The sequence below is a fragment of the Hypanus sabinus genome, chromosome 10 (genome assembly GCF_030144855.1).
Source record: "Hypanus sabinus isolate sHypSab1 chromosome 10, sHypSab1.hap1, whole genome shotgun sequence".
Taxonomy (NCBI): Eukaryota; Metazoa; Chordata; class Chondrichthyes; order Myliobatiformes; family Dasyatidae; genus Hypanus; species Hypanus sabinus.
This window is the reverse complement of record NC_082715.1, coordinates 90296008-90318164: the sequence shown is the minus strand read 5'-3', so window position 1 is coordinate 90318164 and position 22157 is coordinate 90296008. Positions and strand designations below refer to the sequence as shown.

Here is a 22157-nt window from a genome sequence, read left to right as displayed (position 1 = left end):
GCATTGGCAGGTGTGAGTCCACCTGATCATGAGATGGAACTGGCCGACATAGCCGACAAATACATATGGGTGTCCAAGTTTAGACGCTTGACAGCAGACCTTGAAGATGTTGCCTGTCAGAAGGCCATTCTTATTCAGAATCACAAATGGAGTGATATTGAAAATCTCCCCAAACTGGACAAATTTGTGTTCGAAACATGGAATGCTATCCCCAACATTTATGTAAACATTAAAAAGTATGCGCTTGGAGTCCTGTCGATCTTTGGATCCACTTATGTATGTGAGCAGGTGTTCTCCAACATGAACTTTATTAAAAACAAACATCGCGCACGCCTCACAGATGACAGCTTGCGATCCTGTGTAAAGATGAAGGTGACGTCATACAGCCCTGATGTGCAGACGCTGTGCGCTGAGGTCCAGGAGCAGAAATCCCATTAACCAAGTATGATAAATATTTTAATTGCCTATTATCTTACGTATATTCATATTTTTTCATTGTTCAGTGAAATAGTCCTTTTATTTTTCAGGTTGACAGCTTGCTGACGTTATTTTTGGTTTGCTACTGGCGGACAATTTAAGTTCTGCGTTTTTCATAAATACAAGGACTCAAATAGACATTGAGTATTTTACTTAAAAGTAACCTTCAACCCAACGTCTTTTTTTCGGAGTTCAAAATGTTTTTGTTGCATGCAGAAATGTAATTTCGTTTTCTCTGCAGGAGTTCATCGATTTCATAAATGCAACACATTATAGTTTGTTTATATATAGCATAAAGGCAAAAAGGAAACGTTGTATGCAGTGTTATTTCATTTTAAATGTCAAACAGGTTTTGTGGCTCCCAGTGTTTTCTTTTCTGTGGGAAACGGGTCCAAATGGCTCTTTCAGTGGTAAAGGTTGCCGAACCCTGTTATAGACCAGTAAGTCTTTTTTTTTGTAATTTATTTTTTATTGTAGTTCATCATTAAACAAACATTTCCATAAGATATATTTCAGATATTGTACATATACATCAAATAGTCATATGCCACAAATCTCCATATATGTCTCTAAGGTATACACTTATAGAAAAGAGAGGAAAGAAAGAACAAGCAAAAGAAGAAAACTACATACAAGTAGGGAGTGATTTTTTTTAAACAACATATTCATTGATTTGTGAGGATGAAATCAGGCCTATGAGGTGTTATGTAGTTAAACCATTTTTCCCAGTAGGAATCAAATTGTTCCAACTTATGATTAACAGATGCTGTTATCTTCTCCATTTTGTAAATGTCCATTGCAATTTCCATCCATGCATTTGTTGGGCTCCCCTGTGATAACCATTTCCTAGTAAGAGTCTTTTTAACCAGCCACCAGCAGGATATTCATTAAATATTTATCTATTTTCACCATTCTTAAGGTATATACCCAAAATATATCGTCTTACTTTCTAAGGGTACTTCACATTTAAAGATGTCTTGTAGGGCATTGTGTATCCCACTCCAATAGTCTTTGATAATGGGTCATTCCCAGAAAATATGATAATGGTTTGCATTTTGATTTCCACAATTTCTCCAGCAAACAGGGAGGTTACTATCATAATGGGGTTTCTGAGAGGGTGTAATAAAATATCTTCGAGTTTTTCCATCCGAACTCCCTCCATTTCTGTGAACTGGCACAATTCCATATTATTGTCCATTCTTCCTCATATAATTATGCCTCTTCCCTTCTCTCATTTTGTTTTAATGTATTTAAACAAACGTGTTTGACTTTTTGACAAACATTTATACACACTTGAAATGATTCTACTACCGTTATCTATATTATATGCTTTTCTGAATAGCTCTATCAAACATGTTCTTGCCTTGGTTACATTTTTAACCATCCTATTGTAGTGGTGTGCTACACGCAGCGCTAAAATTACGACACGGAGTCGGTAACTGCAGTCGAAGGAAAAAAACTTTATTCGAAAACTTCAGCCTCACTTTTAAGCCTCTGTCAACCGGCCCCCCATGGCGCAGAGGCTCCAAAGCTCTGTGCTCGCAAACCCCCGTAGGCTATCTAATTGTGAGTCGGTTCGGATACGCTAGGAAATGGGTCGCCACACTATTAACATATTGTTGCATCTGTAAATACCAATAAAAGTCTTGTGTTTCCAACAAGTGTTTCTCTTTAAGCATTTCAAAACTGAACAGCGTTCCTTCTTTCATTATATTGCAAAGAACTGTTATTCCTTTAGCTGTCCAAACCAGTGAGTCTTACCTCAGTGGTTGGTAAGTTAATGGAAAAGATCCTGAGAGGCAGGATTTATGAACATTTGGAGAGGTATAATATGATTTAGGAGTAGTCAGCACGGCTTTGTCAAGGGCTGGTCGTGCCTTACAAGCCTGATTGAATTATTTGAGGATGTGACTAAAGACATTGATGAAGGAAGAGCAGTAGATGTAATGTATATGATTATTTTCAGCAAGCCATTTCATAAGGTGCCCCATGCAAGGCTTATTGAAAAAGTAAGGAGGCATGGGATCCAAGGGGACATTGCTTTGTGGATCCAGAACTGGCTTGCCCACAGAAGGCAAAGAGTGGTCGTAAACTGGTCATATTCTGCATGGAGGTCGGTCAGCAGTGGAGTGCCTCAGGGATTTGTTATGGGACCTTTACTCTTCATGACTTTTATAAATGACCTGGATGAGGAAGTAGAGGGATGGGTTAGTAAGTTTGCTGATGACACAAAGGTTGGAGGTGTTATGGACAGTGTGGAGAGCTGTCAGAGGTTACAGCGGGACATTGATAGGATGCAAAACTGGGCGGAGAAATAGCAGATGGTGTTCAACCCAGATAAGTGTGAGGTGGTTCATTTTGGTAGGTCAAATATGATGGCAGAATACAGTATTAATCGCAAAACTCTTGGCAATGTGGAGGATCAGCGGGATCTTGGGGTCCGAGTCCATAAGACGCTCAAAGCAGCTGCACAGTTTGACACTGTGGTTAAGAAGGTGCATTGTGTATTGGCCTTCAACAATCATGGAATTGAATTTAGGAGTCGGAAGTTAATGTTGCATCTATATAGGACCCTGGTCAGACCCCACTTGGAGTACTGTGCTCAGTTCTGGTTGCCTCACTACAGGAAGGATGTGGAAACTATAGAAAGGGTGCAGAGGAGATTTACAAGGATATTGCCTGCATTGGGGAGCATGACTTATGAGAATATGTTGAGTGAACTCGGCCTTTTCTCCTTGGAGTGAAGGAGAGTGAAGGGTGACCTGACAGAGGTGTATAAGATGATGACAGGCATTGATTGTGTGGATAGTCAGAGGCTTTTTCCCCAGGGCTGAAATGGTTGCCACAGGAGGACAAAAGTTTAAGGTGCTGGGGAGTAGGTACAGAGGAGATGTCGGGGTAAGTTTTTTTTTACTCAGAGAATGGTGAGTGAGTGGAATGGGCTGCCGGCAACAGTGATGGAGGCGGATACGATAGGGTCTTTTAAGAGGCTTTTAGATAGGTATGTAGAGCTTAGTAAAATAGAGGGCTATAGGTAAGCCTAGTAATTTCTGAGGTAGGGACATGTTCGGCACAACCTTGTGGGCCAAAGGGCCTGTATTGTGCTGTAGGTTTTCTATGTTTCTATGTTCTCTAAACTAAACTCACAATCTCGTTAGTTAGGAGCTGGGAGTGCTCAAAAATCCAAAATCATTTTATTCACAGGCAATAAACAGAAGAAAACAATAGAGAGAAGTTATTCATACTGGTGGTTACACAACTACTGGAAACAGTCAGATTGTTTCACATTACAATGCAAATGCCAAAACACAATACTTCACTGACACCAAAGACAGGACAGAGTTACTTCTGCCTGAAGTCACCTGTAAAATTGAATTAAATGGAATATATTTATCCTGCAGAATAAAAGGCCAAAGACAAATGCTTGCACTTTTAATGAGTGGCTATCTTCTGTATCTTTTGTCTATTCCAATTCATAACATTGCCTGTTGTTATATTTAACACAAACTTCAAATATTCAAAAGTAATTTTCTGAAATAAACTGGGCCATCCTAAAACACAATAAGTAGTTAACATTGTAACTGCAGTGGTAAGTTGTTGGTTGAGAGCTGACTCATGCTAAGCACCAGAACACACAGCAACAAAACCAATGACACAACCTGTCAATGACTCCTGATAAAGAGTTTCGGCCTGAAATGTCATCACTACCTCCTCCCATAGATGCTGTCTGGCCTGCTGAGTTCTGCCAGCATTTTGTGCTTTTATTTATTTCCAGCATCTACAGATTCACTCGTGTTGACACAACCTTTTTGTTTACCACCTACAATAAAGTACAGCCTCATTGCTTTTGGCCCCATTCAGGCAGCTTTTCCTTTGTGGATACTCTAGCATTTTATATTACACTTCCTCTCAAGTAATTCCAATAGAAAACTAATCCCTTGAAATGCATTTAATGCAGTTCATGTAAACGGGGTTTCAAATGGCAAGAAAACATTAGTGGTATAGTTTAATGAATATGCAAAAACATCAGCCACATAGGAATATTGTGTGCCATTCTGACGTTAGTCCTGACAAAGGGTCTCGGCCTGAAACGTTGACTGTACTTCTTCCTATAGATGCTGCCTGGCCTGCTGCGTTCCACAAGCATTTTGTGTGTTCCACAGAAGTGGAATGGGATTGAAGGTTACGCCTGACTTAGATAGTGGCTAGCAGAAAAAAAAGGGTCAAACAAATGGATATTTTATCACATGACGCACTTTGGCTATTACGGTACCAGAGAGATTAGCTATTTGCAATACATAATTTTGATATAAGTAAGGGAATTAAATATAATACCAAGTTTAAAGATCTAGGGAACATAAGCCTTAGAGATGCAGAGAAAATCAAAGTTGATTTGAACAGGTTAAAATACATGGCAGTTGTACTATAATATGACTAATTGTGGTCATACATTTCAATGGCAATAATAGCAATATAGAATATTTGAATAACTTCAGATTGGAAAGGGCGGCACAAGAAGATATAGGTGTGTTTATACACTAGTCATTTAAAGCAAGCACGGAGTAGCAGGTAAATAAGGCAAATAGGCATCTCACCGGGCATGAATGAGACAGGCTGAAGGACCCATTTTCACACTGCAACTCTATTGTTATGCATTAAGGATCTACCAGATTTTCCATGATAATGTATTTCGAAGATCTGAAAACAGACACCCTATGCTGGGCCGGACAGGGAGTAAATTCAAGTACAGGGGCAGGCATACATGTCTTCAGCATTGTATTGGCCTCTCAATAGTCATGGACAAATTTGCTATGGAGTGAATTTATCTGATTGATTTATGGAATGGCAAGACTGGCTCAGCCTCTTCTCAAACTTAATTGATATACATTTGTAGAGAAAGGATAGAAAAAAACAGATTGCAGAGAAACCCAAAAATACTAACAAGGCTGGACAGTTAACTGTGGGATGGACATTCCTGATGTGCAGAGTGTTTAGCACCATTGGGGTTGGGGGAGGGGGGGGGGGGGAGAAGGAGAATGAGAGATAAACCATTTAAAACTGAGAGTTTTTTTTTCATGCTGTGTTGAACTTGTGGAATAATTCTCTTTCACATAAAATTAAAACATACTTAAGGAGGATCTGCATACTTATTCCAAGGGCTACACATAAAGCAAGGTTTAAAGGGAGAAAGGAGGAGGAAAAGCATACTGATTTACGATGATCAACACTTTCCTGCCATATTGAATGATAGGGCAGGTTTTAAGGGCCAAATAGCTCACTTAGTTTGTTTAATAAGTTCTTCAATTCCTTTAATCTAGTAAATCAATCTCCACTTTGAATATAACAACCTTCTATGGTAAAGAATTCCAAATTCTCAGAAGAAATCTGTTAACTTCAGAATTAAATAGCCTACCCCCTTTTTTTAAAAAAAAGATCAATTCTGGTTGCAGCCTCTCCAGCTAAAGAAAATATCCACCTTGTCAAACTCTCCAAGACTTCCAGTAAGATGGCGGCAGATTTGATTGTACTGGCTTCTATGGGGCCAACCAAAGGTGTTAATGTCTTTTTTAAAAACATTGTATACAATCCTAAAACCCCACTGGACATTAAGAACTTGGATGTAGTGCAGGTCTATCCTATCAGCGAGTTGCTTGTTGGTGGAGAAACAGAAGGCACAGATCATGCCATTACCTGTGCCAGAGGGGCACCAGAGGAGTCAGTACGCAAAGGTGGTGTGCAGTCTCACAGCATCTTGGTCACTTTTTTTGTGATGCCAAGGCCCTGTTAATGTGCAATACTGTAAGTCCAATTCACTGATTCATTGACGGACGCTGAGGGAACTGTGTGTCCTCAGTTGTAGAGAGCACTAGGCCTCAAGCCAGGGAGTAGTGTAGGTACTGCCCCCTGTATTCACTCAGCAGAAGACAAGCCAGATCGTTTCCCATTGCAGATTGCTTCAACATTCTTGGACTCATGATATTGGGACTATATTGTTTTTGATGTGACTATTTTACTGATATCTTGTATGCGATACATGTGCCCTATTCTGTATGTGAGACAGCTGGTACTGTGTTTTGTATCTTGACGCCAGAGTCATGCTGTTTCATTTGGCAGTATTCATGTATAGTTGAATGACAGTTCAACTTTAAAAATTGTGCCTGCATCAGTATGACAATAGCCTCCCATTTTTCAAAAAGTCAGAGAATAACACAATTTTATTCAAATAGTTCCTCATATGAAAGACACTTATACAACCTTGTACTCTTGGAGTCATTGCTGTACTCCATCATAGCAAACATAATATTTTTCAGGCAAAGAGACCAAAACTGCATGTTACATCAGGTATAGTCTTACCAAGGACCTACATAATTGCAGTAAATCAAATCTTTTTACAAATAAAAAACCTTGTTCTTTTCTAGTTCACATTCAATGACTTGTGCAAGAACACCCAGGTTCACTTGAACATTTCCAGTCTTCCGTTTAAAAACTATTTCTCACTCCTGAAATCCACATTTTGTCAATTGTGTTCCATCTGCACCAGATCTCAACCTCCCAAAAGATACAAGAGGAAAATTAAACTGCAGTTGTAGTCTCAAAGCTTACAACTATTTTTCAAAACACCCTCTAGTGCATTAGTGACACCAGCCACAATATGAACTAGTCTCTTATTAGAGCAATAGGACAAGCAGTTACGCTAGCTCCAAATTTGCAAAGAGTCATAAGTTAGTATGGCATTGCCAAAATATACTGAACCATAGAAGTACCTACTCCACAAAAGTACATGAAATAAGCTTGGTGTTTAGCACTGTAATCAAGACAAAATAAACAGAATTGAATATTAGAAAAGTCTTCACTTGGAAGTTAAAAACACAAAAAAATTAGAACCTATGAGTAACACTTGTTGATTTTTGGAAACAAGAGTTATTAAAATTTTCAAACCATCTTCATCTCCGGGTCTGAATGAATGTGCCACAGCTCTCACTGACTTCATCAAGATGTGGATGAGTGTGTACTTTTGAGAAAGTATTGAGTCTCATTAAACCTATGAAGCCCTAGATGAACCAAGGGATTAATCGTCTGCTGAAGCTAGAGAGATGGCATTGAAGAATGGCAATCTAGAACCCTGCAAGTCCTGGTGTGATCTACAGAAGGCAATCATTGGAGCAAAAAAGCAAATTCTGTATGAAATTAGAAACACAACTGGATGCATGACATATGTGGCAGGGTTTGCATGCCATTATTTCCTACAAGGCAAGACCTAAGAGCATAAATGGGAGTGATGTTTCACTTCTGATGAGCTTCAATGTCTTTCATGCATGCTTTTAAAGGGAGAATTTCTACAGAATCCGACAACCCTATGATCTCTGTTTCAGAAGCCAAGATTAGAACATCCTTCAAGAGAGTAAACCCTCACAAGGTGAGGGGCCCTGATGGTACACCTGGCAAGGTACCAAAAATATGCGTCAACCAACTGGTTGGAAAGTTCAAGGACATCTTCAACCTCTCACTGTTGCAGTCACAGGTTCCCACCTGGCTCAAAAAGGCATGAATCGTACCAGTGCCAATGAAGAGCAGGGTGAGCCTCCTCAAACACCCAGCAACACTCACATCTACTGTGATGAAGTGCACTAACAGGTTGGTCATGGCTAGAATTAAATCCTGTCTGAGCAAAGTCCTGGACATGCTGCAATTTGCCTACTGCCATAACAGGTCTGCAGTAGACGTGATCTCAATGGCTCTCCACTCAGCTTAGGAGCACATAAACAAAGGAAAAAACATACATCAGGCTACTGTTTATTGATTACAGCTTTGCATTCAATACCACTATCCCCTCAGTACCAATAAACAAACTTAAACAACTTGTGCCTCTGGTTCTCCCTCTTTAATTAGATCATTGTCCTCCTTATTGGGAGAATTGAGTCAGTGCTGACTGATGATAACATCTGCTCAATGACAATCACCAAAAGTCCACCTCATGGACGCATGCTTAGCTCACTACTTTATGCTCTACACTCATGGCTATGTGACCAGGCACCTCTCAAGTGCCATCTACAAATTTGCCGATGACACCATTGTTGGCAATGATGAGAATGCATACAGGATTGAGTTCGATCAGCTGGTTGAATAGCGTTTCCACAACGACATCACACTCAATGTCGGCAAGAATGGAGTGTGGACTTTGAGAAGGGGAAGAGGGAAGAACACACACCAGTCCTTATTGAAGGATCAGCAGTGGAAAAGGTGAGCAGCCTGGGTGTCAACATCTCATAGGGTCTATCATGGCCCCAACACAAAGAAAGCACACCAGCAGCCCTACTTTATAAGCTTGATGAGATTTGGTATGTCACCAAAATCCTTTGCAAACATCTACAGATGTAGGGCACTACGACTGTTTGCATCACAGCTTGGTATGAAGCCTCCAATTCACAGGAACACAAGAAGCTGCAGAAGGTTGTAGACAGTTATATTACCGGCACAATCCTCCCTGCTATTGAGGACATCTTCAAGAGTGAGTGCCTCAGGAAAGTAGCATCCATCATTAATGACCATAATCTGGTGCATGCCCTATGTAATTTTATTGCCATCGGTAAGGAGGTACAGGAGCTTAAGGATCTCACCAAACATTTTAAGAGCATCTTCCCCTCCACCAGATTCCTGAACAGTCCATGGACACTACCTCACTACTCATCCCACCTTGTGCAGTTGGATCCTGGACTTCCTGTCAGATCACCGACAGGTGGTAACAGTGGGCTCCACACCTGTGACTGTGTCACCACCCACAGCTCTAACATGCTAATTAAATTTGCCAATGACACTACATTGATTGGCCTAATCTTAAACAATAACTAAGTGACCTACAGGGAAGAAGTCAGCTCTATGGCACAGTGATGTCAAGAAAACAACCCTTCCCTCAATGTCACAAAAACAAAGGACCTGGTTGTGGCTTACAGGAGGAATGGAGACAGGCTATCCCCATTGACATCAGTGCATCTGGGGTTGAGAGGGTGAACAGCTTTAAGTTCTTCGGCATCCACATCACCAAGGACCTTACATGATCTGTACACACCAGGTATGTGGTGAAAAAGGCACAACAGCGCCTCTTTCACCTCAGACAGTTGAGGAAGTTTAGTATGGGCCTCCAAATCCTAAGAACTTTCTACAAACCCCATTTCCAGAAAAGTTGGGATATTTTCCAAAATGTAATAAAAACAAAAATCTGTGATATGTTAATTCACGTGAACCTTTATTTAACTGACAAAAGTACAAAGATTTTCAATAGTTTTACTGACCAACTTAATTGTATTTTGTAAATATACACAAATTTAGAATTTGATGGCTGCAACACACTCAACAAAAGTTGGGACAGAGGCATGTTTACCATTGTGTTACATCACCTTTCCTTTTAATAACACTTTTTAATCATTTTGGAACTGAGGATACTAATTGTAGTAGTTTTGCAATTGGAAATTTTGTCCATTCTTGCTTGATATAAGACTTCAGCTGCTCAACAGTCCGTGGTCTCCGTTGTCTGATTCTCCTCTTCATGATGCACCATACATTTTCAGTAAGAGATAGATCTGGACTGGCAGCAGGCCAGTCAAGCATAGGCACTCTGTCTACAAAGCCACACTGTTGTAGCCCGTGCAGAATGTGGTCTGGCATTGTCCTGCTGAAATAAGCATGGATGTCCCGGGAAGAGACGTCGCCTTGATGGCAACATATGTCTCTCTAAAATCCTAATATACGCCTCAGAGTCAATGGTACCTTCACATACAAGCAACTCACCCATCCCGTGGGCAATGATGCACCCCCATACCATCACAGATGCTGGCTTTTACACCTTTCGCTGGTAACAATCAGGATGGTCGTTTTCATCTTTGGCACGGAGAACTCGACACCCGTTTTTTTCCGAAAACTAGCTGAAATGTGGACTCATCTGACCACAGCACACGGTTCCAGTCTTTCGGTCCATCTGAGATGAGCTCGGGCCCAGAGAACTTGCCGGCGTTTCTGCATAGAGTTGATGCATGGATTCCTCCTTGCGTAATGCAGTTTCAAGTTGCATTTCTGGATGCAGCAACGGATTGTGTTAAGTGACAATGGTTTTCTGAAGTACTCCCGAGCACAGGTGGCTATAATTGTCACAGTAGCATGACGGCTTCTTAGGCAGTGCCGCCTGAGGGCTCAAAGATCACGCACATTCAATAGTGGTTTCCGACCTTGCCCTTTACGCACTGAGATGTCTCTGAATTCTCTGAATCTTTTCACAATATTATGTACTGTAGATGTTGACAGACCTAAATTCTCTGCAATGTTGCGTTGGGAAATGTTCCTTTTGAACTGACTAACAATTCTCTCACGAATTTTGGCACAAAGGGGTGAGCCACGACCCATCCTTGCTTGCAAAGACTGAGCCTTTGATGGACGCTACTTTTATACTCAGTCATGATACCTCACCTGCTACCAATTAGCCTGCTTAATGTGGAGTCTTCCAAACCGGTGTTACTTGGATATTCTGTGCACTTTTCAATCTTATTTTAATTCTATCCCAACTTTTGTTGAGTGTGTTGCAGCCATCAAATTCTAAATTTGTGTATATTTACAAAATACAATTAAGTTGGTCAGTAAAACTTTTGAAAATCTTTGTACTTTTGTCAGTTTATATAAAGGTTCACGTGAATTAACATATCACAGATTTTTGTTTTTATTGCATTCTGGAAAATATCCCAACTTTTCTGGAAATGGGGTTTGTACAAGGGCAAAATTGAGAGCATTCTGACTGGCTGCATCACTGCCTGGTATGGGAACTGTACCTCCCTTAATCGCAGGATTCTGCAGAGAGTGGTGTGGACAGCCCAGCGCATCCGTAGTTGTGAACTTCCGATGATTCAGGACATTTACAAAGACAGGTGTGAGAAAATGGCCCGAAGAATCATTGGGGACCCGAGTCACCCCAAACACAATCTATTCCAGCTGCTACTATCCAGGAAACAGCACCACAGCATAAAAGCCTGGACCAACAGGCTCTGGGACAGCTTCTTCCACCAGGCCATCAGAATGATTAACTCACGCTGATTTGAGTGTATTTCTTTGTCACATTGACTGTGCCATTATAAATTACTATGATTGCACATTTAGATGGAGAAGTAACGTAAAGATTTTTACTCATGTATGAGAAGGGCGTACAAAATAACGTCAATTCAATTCTTTTACACTATCTATGTTTGTAACTTAGCAACTTTTATGTTTTGCATTGTACTACCACAAAATAACAATTTTATGTTGCAGTGATAATAAACCAGATTCTAATTTGAACTCCAAAACTTCCATTCATACACAAGCTTTATATTCACATCCTCATGATATCTCAAGTCCTCTGAGGTACCTACCTGAAACCCAGAAAACAGTTATTTTTTAAAGCCAGATGTGCACAGATCATAACATTACAGCACAGCACAGGCCCTTCAGCCGACAAAGCTGTTTCAACATTTCAATCTATTCCCTCTAACCCTTCTCTTCTACACAGCCCTCGATTTTTCTATCAGTCACGTGCCTAAGAGTTACTTAAATGCCCATAATTTATCTGCCCTCTACTACCATTCAGGGCAGGGTGTTCCATGTATTGAACACTGTTTAATAAAGCTTCTCTGACTTTGCCCCTCCCATACCGTCCTCCAATCAATTTTAAACTATGCCCTTTTGTACAAGCCATTTCCAGTCCGAGGAAAAGTCTCTGGCACCCACGTGATCCATACTCATCATCTTGTACACCTTTGTCAAGTCACCTCTCGACCACCTTCACTCCAAAAAAGCTTTAGCACACCTAACCTTTCCTCATAAGACAGACATACTCTTGAATCCTGGCAGTATCCAGGTAAATCTCCTCTGCACCCTCCCAAATCTTCCACATCCTGAACACAATATTCCAAGTGTGGTCAAAGCAGAGTTTTATGGAGCTGGAATGTTACCTTGTGGCTCTGCAACCTAACCCTGACTCAAGAAGGCCAACATCCATATACCTTCTGAACAGCCCTAGCTGTGTGGAATCTTTGAGGGACCGAAGGATATGTACCCTAAAATCGTTCTGCTCCCCCACAATGCTAAGTGTCGGTTGGGATGAGAGCCAATTTCGTTTGCTTTCCATAATGGTCATCTCCATGACACTGAGGCTATGAAGACTGCCCCGGCTACTGTGCTTCACACCTTCTGATATGATGAACTGACAAGTGAGGCTTTGGGCCTACTCTGGGATTCGGATCTGAAGATTCAATTTTGGTTCGGAATGCTGTTGTCCACTTAATTGTTTGCATGATTTGTATTTTCCCCCCTTTGTCTTCCACATCAAGCATTAGGCTTTTATTCCTTTTTCTTTTAATTGGGTTCTTTCCAGTTTCTTGCTTTGTGGCTACCTGTGAGCAAGGTTATATAACTTATAAACTCTTCGTTAACAAATGAACCTTGAATCCAAATAACCCTGTATTCTAGCTTTAAATTCAACCTTCCAAAGGAATCACTTCACAGTTTTCTGGGTTGAACTCTATCTGCCACTTTTCACCCAGTTCTACATCCTGTCAATATCCCATTTTCTACGCTACCAGAATTCCACCAAACTTACTAACCTAATTGTATTATCTACTATTACACTAAAAATCCTTTCCTTAGGAACTCTGCCAGAACCAGCTCAGAATGCCAGATTTTAGTGTAATAATCTTAATAAGAAAATCTGATATGCTTTCCTAAAAATTAGACCCAAAAGCAAAAACTAACTGCAATAAAACATATAGAAAGGCTTTCCCTTCTATCCCTATACACATGTCATTCTGGTCAAAACTGAGTTACTCAAAGTTTAAGAGTAAATAAGAGAAAACAATCATTTGTAGATGTCAACAGTCAGAAAAAAAAATCAGAATCCAACAAATCAAGACAATCAGTGAAAACATCAGCCTCAAAAATTGCACCAGTCATTATTTAACCTTGGTGTCGACACAGTAAATAGAAATCCTGACTAACATATTTCCAGAAGAAATCCAACATAATTTTAAGCATATGGTCAACAGGTCCACAGTTGAATTATTAAAGCCTTTAAAGTCCACTTGAACTTATCAAGCTACTTTTATATCTGTACTTCATTGCTTCATTTAGTTTTCTCAGTTAAATGATTTTTTTTGTCAATGAGAGAAATTTGCAATAATTTATCAGTAGTATCTTTCAAACACAAATTAGACACAAGATCATACTGACTACTTTCTGTTGCCAAGAAGTCACTCAGTTTAAACTCAATCAGCATTTCAAACCTAACTTACACAACTATATACCTATCAACTATAAAGTATAAAGATCTGTCTATACATCTATGGTTTCTGCAATGAAATCTATTTTATGTCTCTTTCAGTTTACATCCAGATCTAGTAAAGGATTCAATTTCTTCAATTGAATCATGCAACAAGTATCATGTTGAAGCATGATCTGGAAAGAAATCAATCATTCTCCACTTGAGGGAAGATCTCAAAATGATACTCTTCTTTTTGATGGAGGTGTGGCAAAACAGCACATAGATGACAGCTGTTTTATAAATAAAAACAAATCAGTTATGTTAACATTTTGAACTCCTTGGCCTTAGCTGGGATTTTATGCAATTCTGTGATCGCATAAATATATGTAAAGAGGGGACAGAGGAAACTAACCATAAATAACTCTGTCCCTCATGTCATTTGAAGAGATTGTAGAAGTTAGAATGTCTTCTGTGGAGATGAGAATGCCAAGGTAAGACAATTAGAAGCATTCAACATTGAGAGGCTCTGAAAGCAAAATCAGGGAGAATCCATTTCTTAATGCAAGTAACATTAACAGATTCATGTCTATGAATCATTTGCAGGAGATAGTGCTGTCAAATTTCAGTTACAAGTGATGAAACTTCTAATTCCATTCATTGTGATATCAGCCACTTTAAGTAGGATGTGCAGGTCCCATGGAATGACAACTAAAATACTCTCAAATATTTGGGAGGATGAGGAAAAACTGGAATTGTTATCTTCAGAGAAGTTCAGCGTCATTCTAAATCATGACGGAATTTTGAACTGGATTCTGCAAAATGTCTATGGGCAGATAAACAGAATTAACGTGTTAAGTTGAAGACACTATGTCAAAAGGCCTTCACACAAAATGTTAACTATTTCCTCCTACAGATGTTGCCTCAGTTGCCAAGTGCTTCCAGCATTTTGAGTTTGCATCACACATTTCCAGCACCTTCTGTTCTTTCCTCTACTGAGAAATTGTGTACATTTGGTCAGAGGAGATATAAACACATACATTAAAAGTTACAAACAATCTCACTGACCATTACTGATTAAATTAGACAACTTTGGAAATTATGAATTTTCTTGCACTTCAACAAATAAACTAAGCACTCAAAGCTGTGACTGGTGCATGACCCCTTATAGGCAGTTTAAGTAACTAAGCACTAACTTACATATTTCAGATGAGGGAAGAAACCAGAGTACCCAGAGAACATCCACATTACAGAGAGACCGACCAATTCCACAGGCCAACGATCACTTAAAGCCGTGATAACAGCACTGCACCACCCACCTCCAAATAAACCAAACACCGCAGTGTTTGAACCCAAAACACACCCCCACCCCTAAAATAGATGGTGTTCGACCTCCAGCAGACAGATCGTTGCTACGTTAGGAAATCATACGTTTGATAATTCAATTGGCTGCTTATTCAAGGTGGACACACTATTCAGCCCCCTCTGAATGAATTGCAATGATAAAGATCCGAAGTAACTTATCCAGCTGAGATGTCACGTTGACCGAAAATGGATGCCACATAATTTTCCTTAGTAATTTTAGCATTACACAGAAAGCGAAAGCGTTATATCTTGGCAAACAGAAATCACTTCTAAAGACAGCTTGTGTCATTAGCGATAAGAACACTGATTAATTCACCCAAGAAAACAAATGGCACTATTTCATTGATGACATAACTTCCTAATTCAATCAGTAAAAGTTACTGCTCGGTGGCAATGGAAGTGAACGCATAGCTCCAAACAGCACCAATTACCGGCAGAAAGGAGACCCGGATCAGCCACACCAACACAATCGGTGGCCTGCATTTCCGGGGAAAACGAAGCCCGTAGCCGGCTCGCCATCTGCACCACACCGTTAAAGGTCACTGCGGCAAATAGGCGGCCACACCGGACCCACCCTGACTGAAGCGGCGCAGCTCAGATCCGTCGTTACCTTTGGCTTCGCAGTCTGCGCAGTACTTGTTGTCCTCCTCCCGCAGCAGCTTGGACAAAATGGCCTGGTGTTGCTCATTCTGCTTCTGAGACTTCTCTCGCTCCGACCGGGTGGCCATGAGAATGGCAGTGCGACCGGCTGCCCAACGATCTGCGAACAGGAACCGTTTCGCTCACCGCCTCCGCGCCCTTCTCCCACCAATATGGTGGCGCCGACCGGAAACGGCGCCGCATTACCTCCTAATAATGCCGCTGTCGCCCGCGGAAAATAGTATCACCAAAATTCCCACCTTGAGCGAGGAAGGAAACCGAGAGCAGATACTCATTTATTCACCAAAATTGCACTGTAACATCAAGTGGCATGCGGATTAACAATGCAAATTGAATAGCACCTTTTGTGGAATATCAGCAGTTCGCCCCCATTGATTCGGGTTCCGGGACGATTTGCCGATATGCGGCTTTTCCATATCGTTGCGCCGGCAGGTGAGTTCGGGCCGTCCACGGTGTGACGTGACGCCCATTTCCGTCAGAGGCTGTCACCCGGGTGCGATCTCAGGTGACGGCACCGGGAGCAACAGGCAGGCAGTCAGAGGATCTTCAGGTTGACAGACCCAAATACTATAGATGCTCCAATTTGAAGCTGCATTGGAAACACTGGGCGTTGAGGAACATGCGTGGTGTGTAGGGACGCAGATACTCAATGGAACTGTTGGTTGATGACACGGAATCTTAAGGTTTCCATCACGGGAAGAGATATTAACAGGTCTTTTTCGATTGGGAAACTGCGACAGGTGATGTTTCGTCTTAGCGCTCTCATGTAGAATAGAAGATAAAACTTTAGTCAACTTGTGTACAGCTACAAATATCGACGAGATAATAGCTAGATAACCATCATGTGACTTAAAGGATATCTGTTAACTTCCTCGTCTTTCTCACATTTTTGTGTCTATCTGCCTGTTGCGAGAAAGGGTCGACGCAATCTCAAGGAATGCTCTTCAGCTTCCTTCTGGGAAGATGCTTACAGGATTTACAGTACATGAGATTTAATTCTCTAATTTTAGATAATCGCACTTAGTCTATATTTCTATCAGAACTGACCGTTGTTGCATACTATTGCCTTGATTCAGTTCTATTTCACTTTTGGCACTTTTATAAATATAAATGACCCGCTGGGCATGTCCCACAACTTTACTATTGGTGACACCCTGCACATAACAAAGCGATTGAAAATAAATATCATTATTGTCTTTGCATAGTACAATTTGTCATGTACCAATACAGCGAAAATGAGTTTGCAACTCTCGTACTCAATGCTGTAAAACCAAAAATAAACAATAAATAAAATCAAGTAACCAGCCAGTACAAGCAATGTCCAGCAGTACAAAAGCGCAACTCAGATGCCTGACAGCCATAAAACCAGTATTAAAAGTAGCAATATAACAAATTTATGGATGATGCTTGATCCTTGACTTGGCTGACCAAAAATATTCTCATTTATTACATAAAAATACCCCCATCTTTCTATATGGCCTCCTGCACTGTTTAACATAAAGATGTTGTCTTATAGTCCCCATGTCCCTCTGCAACTCACAATCCCACCTTCTTGTTCCCTTTTCTGACATGTCCGGGACCTAAAATGTTAATTGTTTCATTTTCCTCAGATGCCGGAACTGGGACTGGAATATTATAGGTATTACGGAAAGATGGTTGAGGAGTGTGCAAGACTAGCAGCTCAGTGTTCCGTGATACTGTGCTGCAAGTGTAATAAGGATGGTGGTAAGAAAGGAAAGGGCGTTGTACTTCAATTAGGGAGAACCTCATGACAATGCAAAACCACAGCCCCATCCCAAATAATCATCAGGAGTTAAAGGACCAAATACGCAGGAAAACCACAGATCTAAGAATAACAAGCTTCAGAATAATAATAGGCTTGTAAATGGGTGATTTTAACTTGTATTGTTTTGTCTGAAATTGCTGCCTGAGAGACAGGACGGTGTCAATGATGATTCTATTTTCTATTCTCTATTCTCAAAAACACTTTACTGTGTTTTCCGTCGTTCCTACCTTTGCAGTGCCAGATACAAAAGTTGTTCCGTCATCCCCATAGTCAGCACTTTTGTTCCTTTTACCAAAATGCATTATTGTACATTTCCCAACACTGTAGTCCATCTGCCACTCTCCCCCATTCTTCCAATTTGTCCAAACCCTCCTGCTTCCTCAGCACTACCAACCTGTCCACCCATCTTCATATCATTCACAAACTTTGCCACAAAGCCATCAATTTCATTATCCAAATACTTAGCAAACTATGTGAAAAGTAGCGGTTGCAATACTGACCCCCGAGGAACACCATTAATCACTGGCAGTCAACCAGAAAAGGCCCCCTTTATTCCCACTCACTGCCATTTTTCTATCCATGCCAGTATCTTTCCTGTAATGCCATAGGATTTAATCTTGTTCAGCAGGCTCATGTGGGGCACCTTATCAGATGACTTATGAAAATTCAAGTAAATGACATCCACTGCCTCTTCTTTGTCCACCCTGCTTGTTACGTCCTCGAAGAACTCTTAAAAGATTTGTCAGGCATTATTTTCCTTTACAGAAACTATGTTTACTTTGACTTACTTTACTCAAATCCAAGTACCCCAAAACCTCATCCTTAATAATAGAATCCAACACTTTCCCAATCACTGAGGTTAGGCTATCTGGCCTATAATTTCCTTTCCTTTGCCTTCTCCCTTCTTAGTGGAGTGACATTTACAATCTTCCAGTCCTCCAAAACCATGCCAGAATCAAGTGATTCTTGAAAGATCATGACCAATGCATCTGTTATCCCTTCAGCAACCCCTCTCAGGACCTTGGGATGTAGTCCATCTGGTCCAGGTGACTTATCCACCTTAAGACCTTTCAGTTTACCTAGCACTTTTCCCTTTGTAATAGCAATGACACTCACGAACCTCTGGCACACTGCTAGTGTCTTCCACAGTGAAGACTGATGCAAAGTATCCATTAAGTTCATCTGTCCATTACTATCTCAGCAGCATCATTTTCCAGTGGTTCACTGTCAACTCTCACCTAACTTTTCTCTTTATATAACTGAAAAATGTTTTGGTATCCTGCTTTATATTATTGGCTAGTTTACCTTCATATTTTATCTTTTTCCTTCTTTTAGCTTTCTTAGTTGCCTTTTGCTTTTCAAATCGAACTTCCCACTCACTTTTGCCACCTTATATGCCCTTTCATTGGCTTTTATGCAGTCCTTAACTTCCCTTGTCTGCTACAATTGCCTACCCCTGCCATTTGAGAACAACTGACGGAGATATCTATCCTGCGCCTTGTGAACTATTCCCAGAAACTTCAGCCACATCTACTCTGCCATCATCCCCACCAGAATCCTCCACCAATCCACTTAGGCAAAATCCCCACTCACATCTCTGTAATTCCCTTTATTCCATTGCAATAGAGATACATATAACTTCTGCTTCTCCCTCCACATTGTATGAATTCAATTGTATTATGATCACTGCCTCCTGAGGGTTCCTTTACATTACGTTCCCTAGTAGATCTGAGTTATCATACAACACCCAATCGAAGATAACCTTTCCCTGAATAGGCTTAAGTACTAACTGCTCTAAAAAGCCACCTAGTAGTCATTCAAGAAATTCCCCCCTCTTGCGATCTGACACCAACCTGATTTTCCCAATCACCTTGCCTGTTGAAGATCCCCATTACAATTGTGACATTACCCTTATTACATGCCTTTTCCAGCTCCCTTTGCAATCTCAACCCCACCTCTTGGCTACTATATGGAGGCCCTTGTATGATTCCCATAATGTTTTTTTTTAAAAAAAACCTTTGCAGTTTCTTAACTACACCCACAAAGATTCAACATTCTCTGTCCCGATGTCACTTCTTTCTAAAGATGTAATTCTGTCTCTCACCAACAGAGCCACACTACCACCTATGCCTTTCTGCCTGTCCTATTGATATAAAGTATAACCTTTGATGTTACAACTCTTTCAGCCATGATTCAGTGATGCCCACATACCGTCCAATCTCTAATTGCACCACAAGTTCATCCACCTTATTCCAAATGCTACGTGCATTTAAATACAGCACTTTAGTCCTGCATTCTTCACCCTTTTGAATTTTGCCCGTGATACAATTTAACTCGTTGCTCTGCCTGCATTTGTACTCAATCAGTGGGTTGTCCTTCCTTACATTCATCAACTACTTGTAAACTTGCTGACTCATCCTCAGCTCTATTATACTGGTTCCCATCCCCCTGCCATATTAGTTTTACGCACTCGCAACAGCTTGTAAACCTGTCAGCAAGAATATTGGTTCCCTTGGATTGAAGTTCAACCTGTCCCTTTTATACAGGTCACACCTGCCCCAGAAGAGGTCCCAATTATCCAGAAATCTGAATCCCTGACATAATTCTTCAGCCACTCATTGTCTACCAGCTTATTCTATTCCTATCCTCACTGTCCCGTGACACAGGCAGCAACCCCAAGATTACTATGCTTGAGGTCCTGCTTCTCAGCTACCTTACTAACCCCCCTGTATTCTATTTTCAGGACTTCCTCCCTTTTTCTACCCGTGCTGTTGGTACCAATATGTACCATGACCTCTGGCTGGTCACCCCCCTTTTCAGGATATCGTGGATGTATTCAGAAACCTCGTGGATTCTGACATCTGGGAGGCTACCTCCCTGTAGCTCTTTTCTATCACTGCTTCACTTTTCCTAACAAGCCAAAGCTTATCAAGCTGCAGCCCCAGTTCTTTAACATGACCCCTGAGCTGCACTCCAATGCACCTAGTACAGAAATGGCCATCAGGGAGGCTAGTCGTCTCCCGGAAACCCCACATAACACCCCAAACATAACACTGACTCTGTAGACATTCCCCCTATTCTCTCAAGAGTGAAATAAGGAATGAACTCACCTACTTACCTTACCTCCAATGTTCTTGCCAAAGCCCTGTTGAGCAAAAGCCTTATCACTCTGACCCAGACCACTCTGACGACGAGATAGTACCCCTCTTTTATGGAGACTGGGTTTTTAAAGCCCTTCCCTGGACTTGCACGGGAACACTTCTCCTGCGTCAGAGCAGTACTCGAATCAAGAACACCTACTGATAAAACCTACTGCTTTTTAAAGCTCTTCCCAGGACTTGCATGGGAGCACTTCTCCTGCATCTGTGCAGTACTCCAATCAAAACTCTCCCTGACCTTTTCCCACTCTCAGTTCACAATAGAGATCCATATCAGAATCAAGTTTATCGTTATTCATATAAGTCATGAAATTTTTGTGGAAGCAATACAGTGCAATACATAAAATTACTACAGTACTATGCAAGGGCTTTAAGCACACTGGCTACATATATATGCCAAAGACTTTTGCACAGTAATGTATACACACTCACATGTATATACATATTTTCCAACAACTTTGGGAAAATTCTTTATAGTATTCATGAACAGGAAAATAATTCCAAATAATTTCAGTAAGAACTTTCAAATAATACTCCAAAAAATATTCTGACAGGTATGTAGTTACCCCTGCAACCAATCTGAAGGTATTAATTTCTAGAATGGTTAGTTGACTAAAATAGTATGTGACAAGATGAGGTCTGATGAAAAGCAGTAAGCTGATGTATTTTACTCTAGAGATTATTAAGCAGATGAGCAAATTTATTTAAGTTTATCAACATAATTTATGAATAACAGTGAAGAACAAGGTATTTGCGATAAAGAACTTTGTAGTTTTCTTTCATGACATTTCACATCTTTCCAGTTTGTATTCCTTTCACCTTCTTATTCTGGTTATTCCCCCTTTCTTTCCAATCCTAATGAAAGGCCTCAGCCTGAAACACTGACTATTACTCTCCTATACGTTTTGTGACTTTCTGAGTCCCTCCAGCATTTTGTGTCTGTTACTATACATCTTATATCCTTCTCTTCACAAAGGGGAAAGTCTGCCAACAGAAACATACCAGAAAGAACGCCCTATAGGGATCAGTTTTCCAAATTCATTAAACCAGTGTGAGGAACCCCACCCAATACTTGGCAAATGAATATCTGTGTCACTTGGGCCAGCACATACCTTAACTGCACCACAGAAAAAGGTGTGGCCAATGCAGATACCAAAAAAAATACACCACATAGTCAACTGTCAAGATCGGCCTTTGTGATTTTTTTATGTTACTCCAATGACATTGGAAGTGCATACATGGCCAACAACTCATCTTGAAGGTATGATCAAATCTGATTTAGAGTCCTGATAAAGGGTCTCAACCCGCAACGTTGATGATACTCTTTTCCATAGATGCTGCCTGGCCTGCTGAGATCCTTCAGCATTTTGTGTGTTGTATGAATGTAAAAATTTTTAAATTATATAATCATTTGCTGCAAAGAAATTGAGAGATACTGATG

At 40.7% G+C, this 22157-nt stretch overlaps 1 protein-coding gene across 2 annotated transcripts in view; it reads right to left on the bottom strand.

Annotated features, from left to right (window-relative positions):
- Positions 1-15954, bottom strand: part of smap1 (small ArfGAP 1) — a 132821-nt gene extending 116867 nt beyond the window's left edge. For both annotated transcript variants that reach the window (XM_059982302.1, XM_059982303.1), the window contains exon 1: positions 15723-15954. In XM_059982302.1, the coding sequence (XP_059838285.1) occupies positions 15723-15840 (118 nt within the window). In that variant the 5' untranslated portion in view covers positions 15841-15954. The remainder of the gene's footprint in view (positions 1-15722) is intronic.
- Between the last annotated feature and the right edge of the window lie 6203 nt (positions 15955-22157).